The following is a 22,140-nucleotide window of genomic DNA, read 5'->3' as shown; positions in this document are numbered from 1 at the left end:
TGATTAGCCTATAAGTTAATCGTTGATTTTGATTGGGTTTGGTGGGCCTTATACACAATACAAAGCCTTATTGAGTTTAATAGACCTTTAAGATCAACAAGAAACCTAACTATAACATCTGCATATCATAATTTGAAGTTCAAATTTACTAACAATCTGTTAAGGCACATTCCATGGGGCATGCAAATAAACAGATTGGACTGGGTTGGTTCAGAATACAAGTGAGCCTAACTTTCCATTGGTCATAGTCTACAACGCTTAAGTCTGCGGTTTAGAAGGTTTGTACGGGCCTAGAAAATAAAAAATAAAGTTAAAATAATAACAAATATTTATTAGTTGTTCAAAATTGTAAAACATTAAAAATAATCTATTTATATCATCAAATAAAATAACAATATTAAAAACTTATTCTCTTATGTACCAAAAAAATTCTCTTTGCCCTTTTAATTAAATTTTTTAATATATATAAAATATTGGTCAGCAGATCTGCAACCGACAAGTAAAGCGGAATAACTCATATAGGGTCATATCAAAATGGACGAGGTATTATAAAGTTGACGCCTTAATTTTCCCCCAAAATTAAATCTTCAAATTGGGATGAAAAATCAATGCCACCCCACATTGGGACAAATTATATAACCGCATCACCAAATTGTGACAAAATACAAACTCCGTCCCAAAAAAAATAATTATTTTTTAAAAAAACAATTGTGACGGATAATTACTGCTAACTTCGTCTCAAATTGGGACAAAATAATTAAAATATTGCGTCCCAATGTTGGCGCCTTGATTTTCCCCCAAAACTAAATATTCAAATTGTGACGGAATATAAATATTGTCCCCACATTGCGACGGGTTTATATAATCGCGTCACTAAATTGTGACAGAATACGAACTCCATCCCAAAAAAAAAATATTATAATCTTAAAAAATACCTGTGACGGAAAGTTATTGCTAACTCCGTCACAAATTGGGACGGAATGATTAGATTATTGCGTCCCAATGTTGGCGCCTTGATTTCCCCCCCCCCCCAAAAACTAAATATTTCAATTGGGACGAAACATAAATATCGTCCCTATATTGCGACGATATATATAACTGCGTCACTAAATTGTGACAGAATACAAACTCCGTCCCAAAAAATAATTATAATTTTAAAATCCATTTGGGACGGAATATTTTGCTTACTCCGTCACAACTAGGGACGGAATATTCTAATTATTTTGTCCCAATATTGGCGCCTTGATTCCCCCACCCCCCAAAACTAAATATTCAAATTGGGACGGAATATAAATATCGTCCCCACATTGTGACGAGTTTATATAATCGCGTCACTAAATTGTGACAGAATACGAACTCCGTCCCAAAAAAAAGATTATAATTTTAAAAAATACCTGTGACGAAAAGTTATTGCTAACTCCGTCACAAATTGGGACGAAATGATTAGATTATTGCGTCTCAATGTTGGCGCCTTGATTCCCCCCCAAAACTAAATATTTAAATTGGGACGAAATATGAATATCGTCCCTATATTGCGACGATATATATAACTGCGTCACTAAATTGTGACAGAATACAAACTCTGTCCCCAAAAATAATTATAATTTTAAAAACCATTTGGGACGGAACATTATTGCTAACTCTGTCACAAATTGAGACGGAATAATTAAATTATTGCGTCCCCAAAGTTGGCGCCATGCTTCCCTCCAAAATAAATATTTCAATTGGGACGGAAGTATTTTATACGTCGCAAATTTGCGACGATTTTCCTAATTTCGTCTCTAAATTGTGACAAAAAATCGTATTCCGTCCCAAAATGTTAAATTAATATTTTAAAAAGCTTTAGCGACGAGAAAGTGTCACCAAAGCCGTCACAGACTAATTATTTTGGGACGGAATTGTTTTCCGTCGCAAAATTCTGTCATAATTTGAGTCTTTTCTAGTAGTGCTTGTTGTCACCAATGTGTGCCTTGTCTTCTTGTGTTTTCATGCTCGGATTGTAAAATCTAGAGTGATGATACATAATGAGGATCAAATACGTGTGATTTTTTTGTGTGATGAGGCTGTGGATTAGCTACGGTAACAACCAAGAACAACCACAAGTAACTATGATCTATCTTTTTTATTCTAGATGTGCATTTTTTTATTACTTTTTCCTTTATTTAAGTGTAACTTATTTATCATCGAGTGTTGGTTCAAGTGATACGTATCATTTGTACCACGCGCTCGTGTACACATTTACACTACACCTCCCCGGTTTATTACCTATTCTCGTGTGAAATTTCTTAACTACTCAGGTGACACTTCTTATCTAAAGGGGGAAAATGTGGTGATGGGGCATTGATTCTCTTTAAGCAAGGTACTAGGTTCTAGTTTTGTCGATAGGAAGAATTACAACTTAGAGAGTTAGTCTCATTATAATATTGATATTTTCGACTCAAACAATATTGTCGCTGATATATAATATATGTAAGCAGCAAAAGAAAAAGTGTAACCTATTTTTGTTGGTGCTGAAAATTAAATGGAAAATATTAGTAATTTTCTGAAATCAAATATTACTTTAAAGAAATTCTTTATAAATAATGAAAGTTAATTTTAGTTTAAAAAATAGATAAATAATTACTTATCACTTATTATTAGTATTCTTTTGGTATAAGGACTAAAAACAAAGAAAGGCAAGGAAGAAAAAAAGAGAAGAACTCCTATACTAGAGTAGACTGTGACAAACTATGTTGGAGAAAAATTGTCTCTATACCATCCACAAAAAGAAAAAAGGCTCAAGTTCAGTGAAGGATTATGAATAAGGAGAAAATTCTAAAGGTGACAAGCACCAACTGTAGACAAAAATTCGCACACACATTTCCTTCCACGAGAGTATGAGCTATGCGCACGTCCAAACGAGCATATTTTGCTACTTAAATATTAGAATAATAAAAATAAATAATTAGTCATTATTATAGTAAAATAAATTGCCCATTTATAGATATTGATTTATTAATAGTAAAGATATATCAATTTTCTCTTCTCACATGCTATTACTTGCTTACACTCTGTTTGGTAGAGTAGAGAGAGATAGAGAAGAGAGAAATTGAGTAGAGAGAAATATGTGAGAAATAAAGTAGAATTTGAGGTTGTTTGGTATGATAGAGATAGAAGAGGAAGATAAGAGAAAAAATGAGGTGATGAAAGAGAAAAAAATACTTTTAATGCTAAATGACATTTTTAACCTCAAATCTATAAATATTTAATTATTTTATAGTTGATCAAATGTGCAGTATTGGAAAGTCCAAAAAAGGTGCAGATGTGGCCAACTTCTTCTCAACTTCTTCTCATTTTAAGAAGACTCTAAAAAGCTGGAGTGGCCCACCATAATCTTCTCTCTTCACATACAGTACCAAGTAACCAAATGAGGGAGGAGAGATGCAATCCTTCTTAACTCTCTCCCTTCCTTCTCTCTCTCGCCAAAGTTGGCGCTACCAAACACAGTGTTAAACTGTTTTTCCACTTATGATTTTTATAATTTAAATATGACAATTTTGTTTATATTACTTGAAAATTAATTCACTTTTACTAATTATCATTTGTTTATACCAATTAAAATCAACCTGTCATCTCTATAACTAGTGTTTATCACCCGCGCGTTGCACGAGAAATTTATTTATTGTATTTTATACATCGATTAATATTTTAAATTATAAAATATTTAAAATGTTAAAAATGTAAGAACAATCATAATAAAAATGTAGATATTTAAAGAGCACAAATTCAAACACTCAATTTTAGTGTTTTGTAAGCATACATTGAATTAACTAATATAATGATTTTGAAAAACACATAAGTTAATAAGCCAAAAGCTTTAAGTTTTGCATATGTACTGAATTTTGTTTGTGAAGATGTATACTCGTGGTGCATATAGCTTTTGTGTTTTAGAAATGTAATAATACATAAATATATAATTATTGTTTAAATTATTAAAAATACACTTATATAGAAAAATGAATTTTTAATTTTTTTAAACTCATACGAATTTTCATTTTTCATGTAAAATGTTCCTCCCTGTGAGATCTCGTAACTCTAATTTTTTAGCACAAATAAATTTAGGTCATAATCAAAATAAGTTAAATCATAATCATAATTGATGACAATATTTTTTATAGTTATTTTTTACGGACATTTTTTTTACTTATGAATTGACTACATTATTAACACTTTGCTAAATAATTTTATCACCCAGAATATCACCGCAAGATTAATCAAGAGATGATGAATATAAATAGGTAAAGCCCTGTAGAAATTGATAGTTATGTTCTATTGACAAAATAAAAGGCGGCCTTGTTCTATAATTTTTTTAATATTTTCAGATTTTAAATCTTAAATTACTTTTCAGCACATTAGTATGAATTTGAAAGACACATGTCCAAAATAACTACTATTAGAGTTGATATATATATTGTAAAGTGACCATGGAGTCCCTATCTTGTTAGGCCCCATAAGCGCAAACATAAACACACATTATTTAAAAAGCTAAGATGCTAATGTTAATCAAAAAAAATCTTTTGGATGAAGATTGTACATGAGATATTAACATTTAAAATCATGATAATAAGGGTTAGTTTGGTACAATACATCATTCTACTCTTATATATTAAAATGAATAAGATTATGTCGTATAAACAACTTGTCACAACTACCACCACCCTACTGCCACCGCCGTCATTACTGACATCGCCACCACCACCACCACCAACTCTACTCTCATAATCACCACCACTCACCACCATCACCACCCTTCGCCATCGCCCAGGGTCGTGTAATGGGTTAGACCATAAAAGCAAGTGTCATAGGCCCAACAAAATTGTACCTATATAATATATACTATTGAGGCTTGAGAAAGGTTGCAGAACAATGAAAAAACGGGTTATCTTAATTGCAACGTGAGAATTAAGAAGTGCAACGTAGAAGTACAATTTTAACAATTATTAGTAATAGTGTTTTATATAAACAAATCTAATTTTTGCAAGAAAAAAATTAATAAATAAAACATATAATATAAAACTAATAAAATGTTGTAAAATATTTCATTTATTTCATTCCTTGTGTTTCAGGTTCTATTAAAACTTTAGGTTATTTTCCAATTACCTATTAAATGTGATCAATTTTTTGGTAGGAAATATTTGTCATTTTTAATCATTCAAATTATTTGTAGGAAAAATATTACTCCTATATCTTACTTAAACTCTAAAAGTATAAATGGGAGAATATAAAATTATGAATTAGACATTTAATTAAAGTAAACTATTTTTCAATTTGAACAGTCATGCATGATTGAGGTCATTCATGTACCATTTTTTTCTTCAAGTTGTTGGGTGTTTGGTTTAAAACACCCAAAAAACGAATACCTATCATTGGTTACAATTTCCTTATCCTATAGTATTCATTCTTGTTTTATGCAAAAACTAATTTTAATTGATGAAAATTAAAATTCTTGTGTTTCTTCCACAAAAAAAGTGAATCTGGATATACAATAAAAAGAATTTAAATAGTCATATTATATAATTGCAACAGAAAAAAGTAAAAAACACTGTTAGTGAATAAAACAAAACAACTCTAACTGTATCGTTGCATATGGTATAAGATCAGAAATAACAAACCTTTGAACCAAAGACATTTTTAAAGAAGATTGATGAAAAAATAGATATACAACAGTGTGCATTAGAAAAAAGAAGAAAAGAAATGTCAATTGTCAAGATGAAGGTATATAAGGAACAGACCTTTGGTCATTGCATGTTAATGAGAAAAGATGAGCAACGAAGAGAATTTGTTCTTCATGTTATGAGAGAAAAAAATATATACAATCATGTATTAAATAGGATAAGAAATTAAATAGGGTGATACAGGGTCATCTGTTGAAAAAATTTACTCAATAGAAGATAAACACCTAAATTTTTTTTCCTTCTTTTGGTATGACCCGTTTTTTTTTCCTCACACTTTGTATTGCACACTTTTGTTCTTGACACAATTTATAACACTCTTATAAAAAAATTGATATCGTGATCAATCTATAAAATATTTGTCTTAAATTACTATAATTAAATTATATGTACACAATTTATAGCATCATAATAAAAAAATTAAAAATTCATGGTTAATTTAAAAGATTTTATCTTAAATTACTATAATTAAAGAGATGAGAAGTTTATTTTGATACAAAATCATGTTCATCTATTATCTATATCTAAAAAAAATATTTTATCTTAAATTACTATAATTAAAGAGATGAGAAGTTTATTTTGATACAAAATCATGTTCATCTATTATCTATATCTAAAAAAATATTTTTATCTTAAATTACTATAATTAAAGAGATGAGAAGTTTATTTGATACAAAATCATGTTCATCTATTATCTATATCTAAAAAAAATATTTTATCTGAAATTACTATAATTTAAGAGATGAGAAGTTTTTTTTATACAAAATCATGTTCATCATTAAAATTAATTAACACTCTAAAAATAAATGAAGATAAAATCAAGAAACAAACAACATAAATCCTAATCAATTCTAAAATTTTAAAATGTATTTTTTTATGAGAATTAACGTGAGAATGACACGTGAATTTTTTTTATGAGAATTAACGTGAGAATGACACGTCACTAAGAATTAATGTGAGAATGACACGTCACTAAATCAGCCTGATGAGAGTTCTTCTTTTCTAATATATATTGAATGATATTGATATTGATATTGATTGATATTGATATTGATATTGATTGATATTGATTGATGATATTGATTGATTTTAACTTAAGAAAAAAATTAATAAAAATTAAATTTAATGTAAATTTGTTTATTACATAATTTTAATTACTTTTTTAAAAATGGAAAATGTAAATTAATTGTTTTTAAAAAAATTAAAATTTAAAAAACATTATATACTTTTCTCTATTTTGACAGAAAAAAATATTATATACTTTTCATTCAAAAGGAAATTTAATTTATTTCTCATTATTTATATCTTATCATACCATTACCTAAACCGCCTTAAACATATGATAAACATATATCTTATTTTACCCTTATCCACCTGTCTTATCTTTATTTTATTCATATTCTATCATGATCACCAAATGTACCTCTTATAATATATATTTTATATTTTTTTTATAAGCAATATATTATATACACGTCATAAACCAGCGTTGAAAACACTTATACCTGACGTGTCGAAATGTAATTGGATTGTGTGACAGTAAGCATTGGAGTTAATAATCCAGTGCAACGTGTACTCCCATGCTTCCTCTCTACAAAACCTGCTTCATCGGTTCCACGTTGCGATGAAGCCCAATTCTTCAATTCTTCAATAACCATAAACTTAGAACAACAACAAACAACGCAAAATTAATAAATTTCGAGAGAAAAAGAAAAACGGAGAGAAAAAAGAGAGAGAGAAAGTGAGAGAGAGTGGTTCTTCACACTCTCGTATTTCACAGATCAGATCCAAACGTTCCGATTCGTCTAGATCCATATTAGGTTTCCAATGGCGTGCATCAAAGGGGTTAATCGATCGGCGTCGGTGGCGCTTGCGCCCGACGCGCCTTACTTGGCCGCAGGCACCATGGCCGGCGCCGTCGATCTGTCATTCAGCTCGTCCGCGAATCTTGAGATATTTAAGCTTGATTTCCAGTCTGATGATCCCGAACTGCCTCTCGTCGCTGAGTACCCGAGCTCTGACCGCTTCAATCGTCTCTCGTGGGGGAAGGGCGGTTCTGGCTCTGATGGCTTCTCTCTCGGTCTCGTTGCTGGTGGATTGGTCGATGGGAATATCGACATTTGGAATCCTCTTTCTCTAATCAGGTAATTCAATTCGCACCTGTTTCTGTTGTTGTGATTGGTTTTGTTTTGGTTTGTGAATTGACGTGTGTTCGTGCAGATTTGAGTATCTGGGATTAGGGTGTTAGATTGCAGAATTGGGGATTTGGTTGAATGGATTGGATAGTATTAACGGATTGTGAATTTGAAATGATTAACATTGCATTTTTCGTTTTTTACATTCGCGGATCGGAGATATGATTATTCATTAGTGGTTTGGGTGTAATGAGTAGCAGCAATGTTTATCGGATAATCTGATCTTTACGCACATCGATTTCAAGTTTGAATTGCTGAATTGTTTTCTTTTCTTTTTTCGTTTAATTCAATTTCAATGTTGTGCATAATGCTATAAGGTTTTGAGCTAGAAATTTTGGTCCATATGAATGTATTTTGTTGCTGCTCGCGGTGATCCTCCTAAACATTTGGTAATCTTGTCTAGTGGATCAATGTTCATTATCGTTCTCAAGTGTTCAGATTGTGCAGCACTGTGTGTTACCCTCCCCTTAAGTGAGTGTATGTAGAGGTCTCTCCGGGTAAGAAAAAGAGATAGAGTTTTCATGATAAAAATATGTTACAATGATTGTGTCATGAAACTTGCACCCTTGTGTGCAGAATTCCTCCAATTTTATTCTGAATTCGTTGCCATGCATGCCATCGAGAGCTGTAAAACACTTTTGCCTTTCAAATTTTCTAGTTTGAACAATTAGATGGGTGAGGGTATTTTGTCTGTTGAAATGATGCAAGTGAAGGATGACCTTATATTGACATTCATATATATCTAGTCTAACAGAGAAAGGTGGTAGTTGCAATTCGTGTAAGCAAATCAAGCACTATTGCAAGCTTTAAGTTTTTCTTTGGTTTGCTTGAAGTTATTGATAAAATACTTAGTATTTATTTGGTTGAAGTTATTGGAAAAATGTTTAGTAATTCTGGATATTTGGGTTCACGGTTTGATTGATTAAGTTGCGATTTTAGTGTTATATACAACCTTCTTTCTGACTTTTCAATTGGTTTATTTTTTTCATACATTTTTTCAGGTCAGAAAATGAAAGTGCCCTTGTCGGTCACCTTGTAAGGCATAAAGGACCTGTAAGTTCTCTGCTTTTATAGGCCAATATGTCAGTTTTAATCGGTCTTTATTCTCTGGCATACATATTATTGCTTGTGAAATCCTATGTTTATATTTCAGGTTCGTGGTCTTGAGTTCAATACCATTGCACCTAACCTTCTTGCATCTGGTGCTGAGGATGGTGAAATTTGCATATGGGATTTGGCCAATCCTTCAGAGCCTACACATTTTCCACCACTGAAGGTTAGAGAATTTTCCTTTGAGACTTAATAGTGTGTGTCTATTTAATACCTTTTGATGGTTTAATATGTTCTTAGTCTTCAAACATCTGGCTTTATAATTTAATAAATTTACTCATTTTAGTGTATTTGATCATTATGCAGGGTAGTGGCTCTGCTTCCCAAGGGGAAATTTCATTTTTATCTTGGAATAGCAAAGTGCAACACATATTAGCATCTACTTCATATAATGGGACCACTGGTGAGGAAGGATTAAATTCTACGTTTTATATTTTGTTCTCAATGTTGAATTGCTTGGTAGAATGCTATAATTTATTTTTTATTTTTTATTTTATTTTCCAGTGGTCTGGGACCTAAAGAAGCAAAAACCAGTGATAAGGTAACTTGATCATGTTTTAGCTTTTTTTTAGTGTCTGGTTTTGTATTGTAAAAAAACTCATTGTAACCTTATATATCCTATGTGAACTACAGCTTTGCAGATTCAGTTAGAAGGCGGTGCTCAGTTTTGCAATGGAATCCTGATATTGCTACACAACTTGTAGTTGCATCTGATGAAGATGGCTCGCCCTCTTTAAGGGTATATCCATTGTAGAATACTTGTTTGTTTATTTGAATGTAGTATGTATTGACCTTATGTGAGTACATTAATGCAGCTTTGGGATATGAGGAATATAATAACACCGATAAAGGAGTTTGTGGGACACACTAGAGGTAATGAGACCAATATATTTGTTCATAATTTTTATTGTAAGCTCTCTTTGTCCGCCTAGTGTGATCCATATAGCCGACCTCACTTAGTGAGCTAAGGCTTTTGTTGTTGTTGTTGTTGTTGTCTCTTTGTCCGCCCAGTTGTCATTATCAATTTACCTTCTTTTTTTGGTTTATATTGTTTTTATTCCCACTGAAAAAGAAAAGGCATGTGGAAAACAAATTAGCAAGAAACAATTAAAATTTTGATGATTGTAAATCTCTTGGTGTAATAATTTGTGAGTTGTATTTGAGAAGGGAGGTTGATAAAGATAGTGCTAGGAAAACACTGATTCGACACAAGACTTGGGTAAGATACATGGTTAGCAGATTTTAAAAATTATAGGACATGACATGGCACGACTATGGTAAATCATTTAAAAATAGTATAAAAGCACAAAGCTTAAATTAAAGAAAATGGATTGATGTTAAACTTTTGCATCACTTAATAAAATACCATAATTTGTTTAATTACTTTAGTATTTTCCTTTTGTATAATTGTATTTGCATAATTTTTTATAAAAACTAAAAGTTAAAGATTACAAAATGTAACTTGGAGTATCTTGAGTATCTGTGAAGTGCCTAACAAAAGAATATGTCTGCATTTATACAGCTACTATCTTGAAGACGTTGAAAAGATGAGCTAGAAATAGTTAAAATTTTGATGGTTGGAAATCTCTAGATGAAGATTCGTGTGATTTATACATGAGAAGGGACAGTGATTAAGATAGTTCTCATAAGCACTATCTTATGTTGACAATGAACATCATGGTCATTTATTTATATCTATTTCATATATGGTGTGCTCCTCCTTTCATGCTGTATTTTATTTCTCTTGCCTTCTGGTCTAGTATTAGCTATTAAGATACTGTGAGATTATTGAATGTTCCTAAAATAATATGATTGGATGGTAGTGTGTTTGTCTATGATTTCTAGGTTGTCTGAATTATAATTTTACTGTTCTTTTATATATCACTTTAAAGCTACATAGTCTCAATGACCGTTTTATGTTTGACTTGAGTATGTTGCTTGAATCTCCTATAATAGGTGTAATAGCAATGTCATGGTGTCCCAATGATAGCTCTTATTTGCTTACCTGTGGCAAAGATAGCCGAACTATATGCTGGGACACTATTTCTGGAGAGGTGACTTTTGGTCTTCTTTTACTACTTTTGTATTCTTTTTGACACATTTCACAATTTCCCAATTGGTTTTCTCTTTCATTTAAAGAGTTTTGTTCATTAGTGACAGTTTTTCTATTTTTTGGTGGGGTGGGACGCAGATTGCCTATGAGTTGCCGGCTGGGACCAACTGGAACTTTGATTTGCATTGGTATTCTAAGATACCTGGAGTGATATCGGCTTCTTCCTTTGATGGAAAAATTGGCATATACAATATTAAGGTACATACGTTTATTTTTGTAGGGTGAGACTTTATTTTGATTTGCCAGCATGTGGAAGGATGCTTTAACGTGAAAGAAGTTCATTTTGACAGCAATTATCTAGGAATGATGTGATGAAGTGACTTGGAAATGAAATACTAGATTGGTTACGGCTGAATTTATTTACGCTATTACTGCCGGTCACAAATTTAACAGAGATCATTAAGTGCTGAAGAAGTACCTTAACAGTTAACATCACCAATTTTATAAATTCCATATGGTACAAGTTTTTGTTTTTCTTCTATTTTCCCCCTTCAATTCTTGACTTCTTACAACAGATTGGACATCCACTTTAGTGTTCCATAAATCCTTTAAGTTTTCATAACAGATTAGACTTCCATTTTTGTCCTTTCAACAGACTAAGAAGTTAAGGCATAAAAGATGTAAGCACGTAGAGTGAATTATGCCTGTTTCTAGTCTCCTTTTTGTTTTTAGGCATAATGTGCCTTCCAAATTCTCTTCCTAAAGATCTCTTGACTGGCCATATTACAAATGGTAACATATGTGATGTAATTGTCTGCAGGGTTGCCGTCAATCTGGTGCTGGGGAAAATGATTTTAGTGCAGGTGATGCATTGATATTTTTTATCAAATGAATTTCTAGCTATTCTTTTCTCATATATCATCTGTATGTTCCATTCTCAAACACTAAGTCTATGTAGCTTTTCTTTATAAGCATTTTTTGGGGGTGCATGTGTGGGTTTGTTTTATTGGGTGAGGAGGGTTAGTTAAGGTTTTCTGTTCCCACACCTTGGTATTCAAGGTTTTGGCAATCTCAAAGAAATGTCCTTTCTGTGCAGTATCATTGAGAGCTCCAAAATGGTATAAACGTCCTGCTGGTGTGTCTTTTGCCTTTGGAGGCAAACTTGTATCGTTTCATCCCAATGCATCTTCTGCTGGTTCTCCTGCTGGGACTTCAGAGGTAAGGTTTTAATAGTTCAATTATATTTGTTTGACTTAGTTCTTTAACTTTCAGTTGAATATATCTTATGTGTAATTTTCCAGGTCTATGTGCATAATATGGTCACTGAAAATAGTCTAGTGAGTCGTTCATCTGAATTTGAAGCTGCTATACAAAATGGGGAAAGGTCTTTATTGAGGGTTTTATGTGATAAAAAAACTGAGGAATCAGAGTAAGTTCTAACTGTGAAATGCAACATTATCTCATGAAGTTTGATTTTGATGCCTAACCTATGACTCGTGCATGCTAATTGCTTTTTACGGTTGTGACAGATCTGAGGAGGAAAAGGAAACATGGGGCTTTTTGAAGGTTATGTTCGAAGATGATGGGACTGCACGAACAAAACTTCTTACACACCTTGGTTTTGATGTACCTATCGAAGCAAAAGACACAATTAATGAGGATCTCTCCCAAGAAGTAAATGCTCTTGGACTTGAGGACACTGCTGTTAATAACGCGGGACATGTACCTACTACTGAAACCGCTATTTTCTCTACTGATAATGGGGAGGATTTCTTTAACAATCTTCCCAGTCCTAAAGCTGATACACCTTTATCTACTTCTGTTGGCAACTTTGTTGTGGCGGATACTGCCAATGGTTCAGAGAAAATTCAAGATGACTTGGAAGTGGAAGAGAGTGGTGATCCCTCATTTGATGACAGTGTTCAGCGTGCTTTAGTTGTTGGGGATTACAAGGGGGCCGTTACACAATGCATATCTGCAAATAAATGGGCCGATGCTTTAGTAATTGCTCATGTTGGCAATGCCTCCTTGTGGGAAAGTACACGTGATCAATACCTTAAGATGATCCGATCACCTTATTTAAAGGTAGCTAATAATTCCATCATACAATATATTAACTTTCATGTCTGACATTCTGTTCAATTCCCACCAGATATTTGATTTTTGTAATTCCCATTCATTTGTTGGTAATTCCATTTTCAGATTGTGTCAGCTATGGTGAGCAATGATCTCTTGAGCCTTGTGAACACTAGGCCTGTAAAGTTCTGGAAAGAAACCCTTGCTCTTCTTTGCAGTGTAAGTGCTCATTTGGTTTACCGCTTCAGTTGAGAATAATTACGTATGGATGTTATTGTTGAATATCTGTTAAGATTTAGTTTATTATGAGTCTTATCTCATGGAGATATAGTTAAGATTTGTTTATCTATTTTAGATTAGTATCTATTTAAATAGAGATGATATCTATTTAAATAGAGATAGGTTTAGATAGATTTAGTTTGTTTTAATCTCTTTGTTAGTCTCTATATATTGTAGTCTAGTCAAGTATTATGAATGAAATACACAATAATTATTTTATCAAATTCAAGTTGGTATCAGAGCGAGTTTCGATCCTACCGCTGTGAGGGGGCTCCTCCCCCGTGAGCCCCCTCATGGTGACTTTCCAAATCTCTTGGATTTATTTTTCGTACTTTGCTTCCGCTTGTTAGTTCTAGCCGTTTTCTTACGGCCTCGTTTCTTTCTAATTATGGTCCCCTTTGTCTTGGAACCCTAGTAATGTTCAACCACTATCAAATCAACGTCCTTCCACGTGCTGCCTTCCCAGCCGTCGTTCGTGACGCTGCTTCCACAGAAAGGTTCGCCATGTTCTCTTGGTTCTTGCGTTCTTGTCAGCCACAGTCACGGTGATTTGGTCTGTTTCACCGCCGTTTTCGATTTTGCCTAGATTCAGAGTATTGTTAGATGTTTTTGGAGCCCCTTGCTCTTTATTGTGTGATTTCAGGTTATCTCTTTTGTTACTTCTGCAAATAAAATTGAAGAAAAAGTTGGAGAAGGAAAATATTCTAGTTATTCCCTTGATGAAGTTGCCGCAATGATATGCAGCACCATGTATGGAGTTAAGGTTACTAACGTTTTTTCAAGATCTAGAAGAATCAAATTTCCTCCGGCCCTACATGAGTAAAGCCATTGAAGATATATTTAAAGCATGTGTGGCTTTGGAATTGAAAGAAGCTGCGTCTCAGATTTCTGTTTCTGCACTCTGATTACTGCAATCAGAGATTATATGGATTTATGTTCTTGGAGCCTCTTGCTCTTGTACGTTTGTTCGTCTTGCTTGGTGGTATTTTTCTGCTCTTATTTGAGCCTCTGGTTGTTGTCCTTGTTTGTTGGGTTGGAATGTGTGATTTCAGATGCTGAATTTTCGGTGTGGAAACCACAAAAAGATCCTTACATCTGTGGTGATTTCTCGAAATCAGTTTTTCATAATTCATGTGAAGTATTCACACAGAGTAAGCGGTGAAGGGCGATTTCAAGTCTCTACAATTTCTGATTACCGCATTGCATTGTGTGCTCCGTTTGTGTGTGAATTTCTCTCTCCGGCAGCAGCGATTTCTCGAGTTAATTATATTTGTTACAAGCTATGCATATGATATATATGCTCTAGCTTGAGGGGAAGTGTTGTGTGAATTTCTCTCTCCGGCAGCAGCGGCTTCTCGAGTTAATACTATTTGTTACAAGCTATGCATATGATATATATGATCTAGCTTGAGGGGAAGTGTTAGATATTGTTAAATATCTTAGAGACTACAGTCAGCCACCGCCGCCGGATTCCAAGCCACGCGCCTCCCATCTCTCTGCGTGTGAAGTCCACGCGCCGCTATCTCCGCTGCTTTGTTTTCGCTGGTCCTCTTTGTGTATCAGCCAGGTTGCGCCGCTCTCTCCGCTGCTTTGTTCTCGCTGGTGCCGCTATCTCCGCTGCTTTGTTTTCGCTGGTCCTCTTTGTGTATCAGCCAGGTTGCGCCGCTCTCTCCGCTGCTTTGTTCTCGCTGGTCCTCTTTGTGTATCAGCCAGGTTTGGTTTTAAGGATCCTCTGTTTTGACGTGTGTTGTGCCATCTCTCATTGTAGGCCAAGTTTGGTTTGGTTTAGAGTTTTAACTCTGTTTTGATGCTCAGGTTCCACATTGGTTTTTGAGACTTGAGTTGTTGTTTGCGTCTCATTGCTCGAGATGCTCTTATTATATTGATCTTGGCTGACTTTATGCAATTTGGTTTTGAAGGTGACAATGTCACCTTCGTTTGTTTTGTCTCGATTGTTTGGTTTTCTGGTTTTAGGGCTTCAGCTGCGAGTTGCGCTGACCCACTCTCTAGTTGAGAGTTATTGGTTTTGGTTTTAGGGCTTCAGCTGCGAGTTGCGCTGGCCCACTCTCTAATGTTTGAGAGTTGTCTGTGTCAAAGTTGACACCATTGTTTGTCTTAGAAGCCATCAATCGATCGACCTCAAGTATGTTTTATTTCTGTGTGGTTGTTGTTGGTGAGTTGTTGCTTCAGCCTTGTTTTGTTTCGGGCGTATTGTTGCTGGTTTTTCGCCCTTGTTTGCTGGCTCAGCTACCCTACGACACTCCAGAAGAATTGGTTTTTGTCTTGCATCAATTTCAGCCAGATCAAGTATGAGAAGTTGTCTTTTGCCTGCCCATGGATTTAGCAGAAGTTCGAAAGGTTATTCAATTTCAAGTATAAGAAGTTGTCTTTTGCCGCCATGGATTTACTAGAAGTTTGAAAGGTTATTCAATTCAGAGATTCGCCAAGACTGTCATTATTAAGGGATATCTATTAAGATAATTTTCTTCTTGGGTTAGATTTTGTTACAAGCTTAAAGCTAAGTAAGTTTTAGCTTGAGGGGGAGTGTTGAATATCTGTTAAGATTTAGTTTATTATGAGTCTTATCTCATGGAGATATAGTTAAGATTTGTTTATCTATTTTAGATTAGTATCTATTTAAATAGAGATGATATCTATTTAAATAGAGATAGGTTTAGATAGATTTAGTTTGTTTTAATCTCTTTGTTAGTCTATATATATTGTAGTCTAGTCAAGTATTATGAATGAAATACACAATAATTATTTTATCAAATTCAAGTGTTATAATTAATTTTATTTAAATTAACTTGTGTTTGGGTAGTTTTTTTCTGTTGTTTACTAGTAATTTTACACGTGACTAAACTTATGTATAAGGATTTTTTTCTTCTTCTAAGTGCGAGACCCACGAAATATATTTATATCTACACGTCAAAAGTAATGCTATCTTACCATTCAAACAAAAACCACTTTTAGAACTTACTTTTACAATACTATCTAAAAAAATCATTCTCTCAAACTTGATTCTACCAAACTTAAGTTTGCCTATCTTAATTCTATTAACCTTCAAAACAAATGGATCTGGTCTTTGCTGCTGTTCTAAATTTGTTTCTAATTTTTTTTTTTTAAGTACTGACACCATTTTAGTGTGTTTGGGTAAGAGGTGAATTATTTGAAAGGGAATTCTACAGTCCTTCATGAAGTTTTTACTAGCATTTAGACTCACGTGCTCTCCTTTATTTTACACTAGGTTATTTTCGCTTAAATCTGGTCATGTTTTTTATAATTACATCTTGAAAGTCTTTTATAATGTGTTTCTTTTATTTTCTATTTTTAGATGATAAAATGAGTAGGATAAATGTATTAAATTTAATAATGAATTTATTAAATAATTTAATAAAATTCATTTACTTTTTTTAACATTTTTATTTATTTTTATTCTATTTTCAATAATTTGATAATAATTTTTCTTAAAATTAAATTTAGTACTGGTTACCACAAATTGTAATTTGCACTGGGCATGTTCTAATAATTTGCACCAGGTATATTGTAGCCCTTTACCTATTATAACAAAATAATTTAAATTTTGTATTCAAACCAGACCTATTGTGATTTTCACCCTCAGCTGACAATTTTGAAACCGAAAAGGGGAGCCTCACCTACTGTGACCAAAGTTGTGTGTTTGGAGGGTCCAAACCTCAGTTTTTCTAACAGAGCAATTTACCAAACAAGACACAGTGTTCAATGTCTCATTCTAGTGCTGCGCTATGTTATTTTAGGGAACAAAACTATAAACCAAACAAGCACCGAGTCAATTCCCTTTGATCAGCAGCTTTATAATTTTTACTTCTTTTGTCTCCATACTGTTAGCTAGTAATTGTTGTATTGCAGTTAGGTAATCTGATACCATGACGCAATAGGTGGATAGTTTTGATCTTTTATCATGGTTTGTGATTGGATAAGTGATCCTTACCCAACAGCTTAAGCTTTTGGGATAAGCGGTTACTCTGACATGGTATCAGAGCCTCTATGACCGAAAGGTCTAGAGTTCGATCCTTGCTCCCCTCACTTTCTAATTAAAAAGTGGAATTTAATTAAGCACATGGTAGGTGGGCCTGTGCATTTATCCACGCTTCAAGCCCAAAGGGCTCTTGCGTGAGGGGGCGTGTTAGAGTATAATATAAAACCATTAAAGTGGCCCTTACCCAACAGCTTAAGCTTTTGGGATTAAGTGGTTATTTGACAGGATAAAGTTTTGAGAATAAAATTTCTCTGATATTATAAATTAGAAACTCCGCATTAGACTTAATTTCAGTGTTTGGACTATTATAAAACATCATATTATTCTTGTTATCATGCATTGACAGTTTGCTCAGAGAGATGAATGGACAATGCTTTGTGATACACTTGCCTCAAAACTCATTGGGGCTGGCAACACACTAGCTGCAACTCTTTGTTATATATGTGCTGGAAATATTGATAAAGCAGTTGAAATTTGGTCAAGGAGCTTGTCAAATGAGCATGATGGGAAATCCTATGTTGACCTTCTTCAGGTAAGATTGATACTCTTGTTTTAACTAGTAATTATGTTAATATAAAATTTGCACTTACCTATATTGCAGCCTGACAATTTACAAAATTATGTTCTGTTAGGATTTGATGGAAAAGACTATTGTTCTTGCCTTGGCAACTGGGCAGAAGCGATTCAGTGCTTCTCTGTGCAAGCTTGTTGAGAAATATGCTGAAATTTTAGCAAGTCAAGGGCTGTTAACTACAGCAATGGAGTATTTAAAACTTTTGGGTTCTGAAGAACTGTCGCCAGAACTTGAAATTTTAAAGGACCGAATTTCCCGTTCTATAGAACCTGGTAAATTTTTTCATTGGATGCTGATCATTAACAAGTGATCCTTCACATGGCAATTTTTGCTGATGATTAATCACTTCAACTACTAGAATTTTCATTTTGTTAGTGGAATAACATTATCATTATAACAGGGCAGTGAAGAATCTTACTTAGTATATCATAGTTGTATCTTATGGTTAAAAATTTAGTGCTTAGTTAGTTAGTTCTATGTTTTCTAGTATTACATTGTATAACTTATACTCCTAACTATTTTCCTTTTTTATTGTGGAGATAATAGCAAATACTACAAAAAAGCTGAAAATGAATTCTTAGTCAAAATATTTAGGAAGAGTTCACCGCTCAAGTGATTACTTATTAATCACTCTTTGAACCATCTTCATAGCTAGTGGCTTGGTTAATTGCTCATAAACTGAATATCTTTACTGAGAAATCCATTTTGGGAAATTTCTTATTTTAATTAAGAACTATTCCATGTAAATCACATATGCGTTGTAGACTGCAGTTCATTTCAGCTATTTCTTCATTGATAAAGTAACATAATTATTTTGATGGTGTGGGTTCTTCATTTGAAAGATCTATTTTCACATTTTTTCCCTTAAATTAATTATTATATTGTTATGAGTTATGACTTCAGAGGTCTGTTGTTTCTTTTTTTTGCTCAATAGTTGAAGCCTTACGTACACTTATATCTTCACTTTTCCCCCTTTTCAACTTGTGGTTGCAGAGAAGGACATAAAACCTACTGGTTTCGAAAATTCTCAATCACACAGTGGGTCCGTTTATGGTGCTGATAATTCCAATCACAATATAAATTACTACCAGGTAATTGCTTTAAACTTTGTTCCTTGGCCTTTTTGTTGTCTGTGCAAAACATATTATCTTGTATCAGTTTGAATCTACTATACCTTTGAATGTTGTTCAGGATTCAGCATCTGCCGGAGTCCAGCATGGTGTTTCTGGAGTTCAATATCCTGGAAGCTATCAGCAGCCATTTTATCATGGAGGAGGATATGGTGCTCCTACTCCACAGCAGCAACCCCAACAGCCTAATTTGTTTGTTCCACCGCAAACTACTCAGGTTCCCCAAGCTCCCCAGGTAATCATACTATGGCCTCGTTTGGAAAAACAGCTTAATTAAGCGCTTATGGTCATAAGCGCTTATGACATAAGCACTTATTCATAAGCTATTTTTAAAAATTTATTGAAATAAATTAAAAATAAGTTGTATATAAGCATAAGCTGTTTTTCATAAGCTATCCTGAGTAGCTTATGAAAATAAGCTGAAAATAGCTTATGGCAGGCTATAAGCTGTTTGCATAAGCTCTCCCAAACACTGACATAAGAGTTTATGCTGTCAGATAAGCTCAAATAAGCTCTTCCAAACTGGGCCTATGTTAGTCATTTAAAAAGGAATAGTTTTTATATGTGGATAACGTATAGAGTTTTTGCTCACTGGCCAATGGGTTCTATGGAGTTAGCAGTTAGGACCTTTAGTTTTTCCGGAAAACAGAATTTTAGCCTACATACTGTTCATCACTAAATTACATTTGAGTACAGGTCATAAAAGTGATAAAACATATGAAATAGAGTGTGAGCTGACTGCTGAGGCAAATATCATCTGATGCACTCTTATCCTTAGTCAATTTATTGCTGACCTCTGAAATGCGCCAAGACAGCAAATATTAGTGTGTGAATTTTGAATCTGAATGGTTGATTTTGAAGGACAAAAAAGTTTGTTTTGTGATGTAGGTACAACATATCATTGAGATACAAAAAGTGTATTTTTAATTGCAACTAAACAAATATTTTTTTGAAATTTCAACTCTGCAATGACACATCGATACAATTGCAATATGGTTTATTTTTCCTTTATTTTTCTTGTTGCTAGTTGGCAAAAAGATGGGAAATTCCTTTATTTTCCCTTAAATGGGCTTTAGTTGCAAGTCCTTGTATTAGATTTTTATGTTTTAGTTTTATTTTTTAAATTCTTCTGTAACAGTCATGTCACCAATATGATCTATGCCTAATGGCTTATATGTTTGAGTTAATTTTATAGTCAAATAAATTATTGATTGTTTGTTTCTATTGCTTATAATATGTACTTCTCTCTTTCTTGTAGCTGAACTTCTCAAATACTGCTGTACAACCACCACCTTTGACAACTTTTGATCCTCAAACTCCCCCTATGCTACAAAATGTGGAAAAATATCAGCAGCCCACATTGGGTTCTCAATTGTATAATGTCAGTTTATCTTCAATTTCAATTTCGATATTATCAAGTATTTGTGACTACTTGTAGTTTACAAGATGACTGTGTATTCCAGACAACCACCAATCATCCATACCAGTCGGCACCCCTTGCTCCTACACAAATGAACTTGGGTCAAGTCCAGAACTTATCACAAGTTGTGGCACCTACCCCAAATCCGATGGGATTCATGCCTATCTCCAGTTCTGGTGGTGTTCAAAGACCAATGCAACCTCCCAGTCCCCCTCAAGCACAGCCTGTGCAACCAGCTGCAGCACCAGCAGCTCCACCACCTACTGTGCAAACAGCTGATACATCAAAAGTACCTGGTAATTCCTATACATATTTGTTTATTTGTATCTGAGAGTTTTACGTTGAATGAAAATAGTATTTAAATTTGCTGGCGTTTTTACAAGTGTCAGAAACATTTGATATATTGCATTTCATTTCACTCATTGTATTTGTTGCACTGTTAGTCATTTATCTGATTTCCTTTCGGTTGATTTTGTTGATCTGACTATGACAGGGCACCAAAAGCCTATTGTGTCAACATTGACAAGGCTTTTCAATGAGACATCAGAAGCACTCGGAGGTTCACGTGCGAACCCAGCCAAGAGGCGGGAAATAGAAGATAACTCAAAGAGAATTGGCGGGTTGTTTGCGAAGTTGAACAGTGGAGACATCTCCAAAAATGCTGCTGATAAGCTCCTTCAGCTTTGTCAGTCGTTAGACAGTGGCGATTTTGGTACCGCCCTACAAATTCAGGTAAGTTTTGCAATTGCAATTTCTTATATTTTCCTTGGGTCAATAACATGCACCAGACTGATAAGTAACAACCCTTTAGTTAGTTAGGGGATAATTTGAGTGTAAGAGGTGATAGACTTTAAATACCAGTGAAAAGGAAAAAGATGAGTGTGTCAGATTGTAATCAGGGAAATTAGGGAGATTTTTGGTCTCTCGAATACCAGGGAATTGGTGTAGTTTTCATATCATTCTTTCATGAAATTCAGTATTACTTATTGTTCATTGCTGGTACCTATCACAGACTCACAATGTTGCTGCTTAACTTTTGTGTTGCAGGTTCTTCTCACCACTACTGAATGGGACGAATGCCAGTCCTGGCTAGGTTCACTGAAGCGGATGATCAAGACTAGGCAGAGCGTCAGACTAAGTTAAAAAGTTACATATTTCATTTTGCTGATTTTAGAAAATTTTCATGTGATTAGTGTCTAGCACTAGCAGTAGTGGTTGCTGGTCCTCTCATAGTCTTGATCAATGTACACAAGACTAGTGCCATCTCTGGATTGCTGGTGCAGCAGGGTTTTGATTTTATGGGCTTCTACAATTTCTTGCACTGTCTGAAGCTTTCACATTGACTGTTATTAAAAGCTGTTGAGGAAACTATCAGAAAAATTTAGCAGATTGTTTTTGAGCCAATATTTTAAATATGGTGAACGGTTTTTTGTCTGTTTGTTTGCTCTAAAAACTTTGGATGGTTTTTTCCTCACTCCCCCAGGGTGTTCTAATGTTGGTTATAGATTCATGCTTTTTCTTTTATTGTTTTTTAAAGATTATTGTACACACTAGTTATATAAGTATTGATTTAA

General features: G+C 33.7%; 1 protein-coding gene across 1 annotated transcript; it reads left to right on the top strand.

The window, feature by feature from the left end:
• The first annotated feature begins 7,389 nt into the window (after positions 1–7,389).
• Positions 7,390–22,090, top strand: LOC130747888 (protein transport protein SEC31 homolog B). Its single transcript, XM_057600943.1, has 22 exons — positions 7,390–7,855; positions 8,908–8,959; positions 9,060–9,182; positions 9,323–9,419; positions 9,521–9,557; positions 9,650–9,755; positions 9,832–9,889; positions 10,973–11,070; positions 11,208–11,327; positions 11,890–11,932; positions 12,166–12,287; positions 12,371–12,498; positions 12,599–13,154; positions 13,272–13,364; positions 17,789–17,974; positions 18,075–18,288; positions 19,010–19,107; positions 19,208–19,381; positions 20,405–20,527; positions 20,610–20,862; positions 21,060–21,298; positions 21,614–22,090. Exons 1-22 carry the CDS (start codon positions 7,539–7,541, stop codon positions 21,707–21,709), a joined length of 3,333 nt encoding a protein of 1,110 aa, XP_057456926.1. The 5' UTR covers positions 7,390–7,538; the 3' UTR covers positions 21,710–22,090.
• Positions 22,091–22,140: the final 50 nt, after the last annotated feature.

Source organism: Lotus japonicus, chromosome 3 (assembly GCF_012489685.1).
Source record: "Lotus japonicus ecotype B-129 chromosome 3, LjGifu_v1.2".
Lineage (NCBI taxonomy): Eukaryota > Viridiplantae > Streptophyta > Magnoliopsida > Fabales > Fabaceae > Lotus > Lotus japonicus.
The sequence above is the reverse complement of the archived record's forward strand: the minus strand, read 5'-3'. Positions and strand labels throughout refer to the sequence as shown.

Coding starts and splice junctions, on each gene's coding strand:
- LOC130747888 (XM_057600943.1), top strand. CDS start 7,539: ATGGCGTGCATCAAAGGGGTTAATCGATCGGCGTCGGTGGCGCTTGCG. Junction 11,933..12,165: donor GGAAAATGATTTTAGTGCAG/GTGATGCATTGA, acceptor CTTTCTGTGCAG/TATCATTGAGAGCTCCAAAA. Junction 19,382..20,404: donor AGGTTCCCCAAGCTCCCCAG/GTAATCATACTA, acceptor TCTTTCTTGTAG/CTGAACTTCTCAAATACTGC.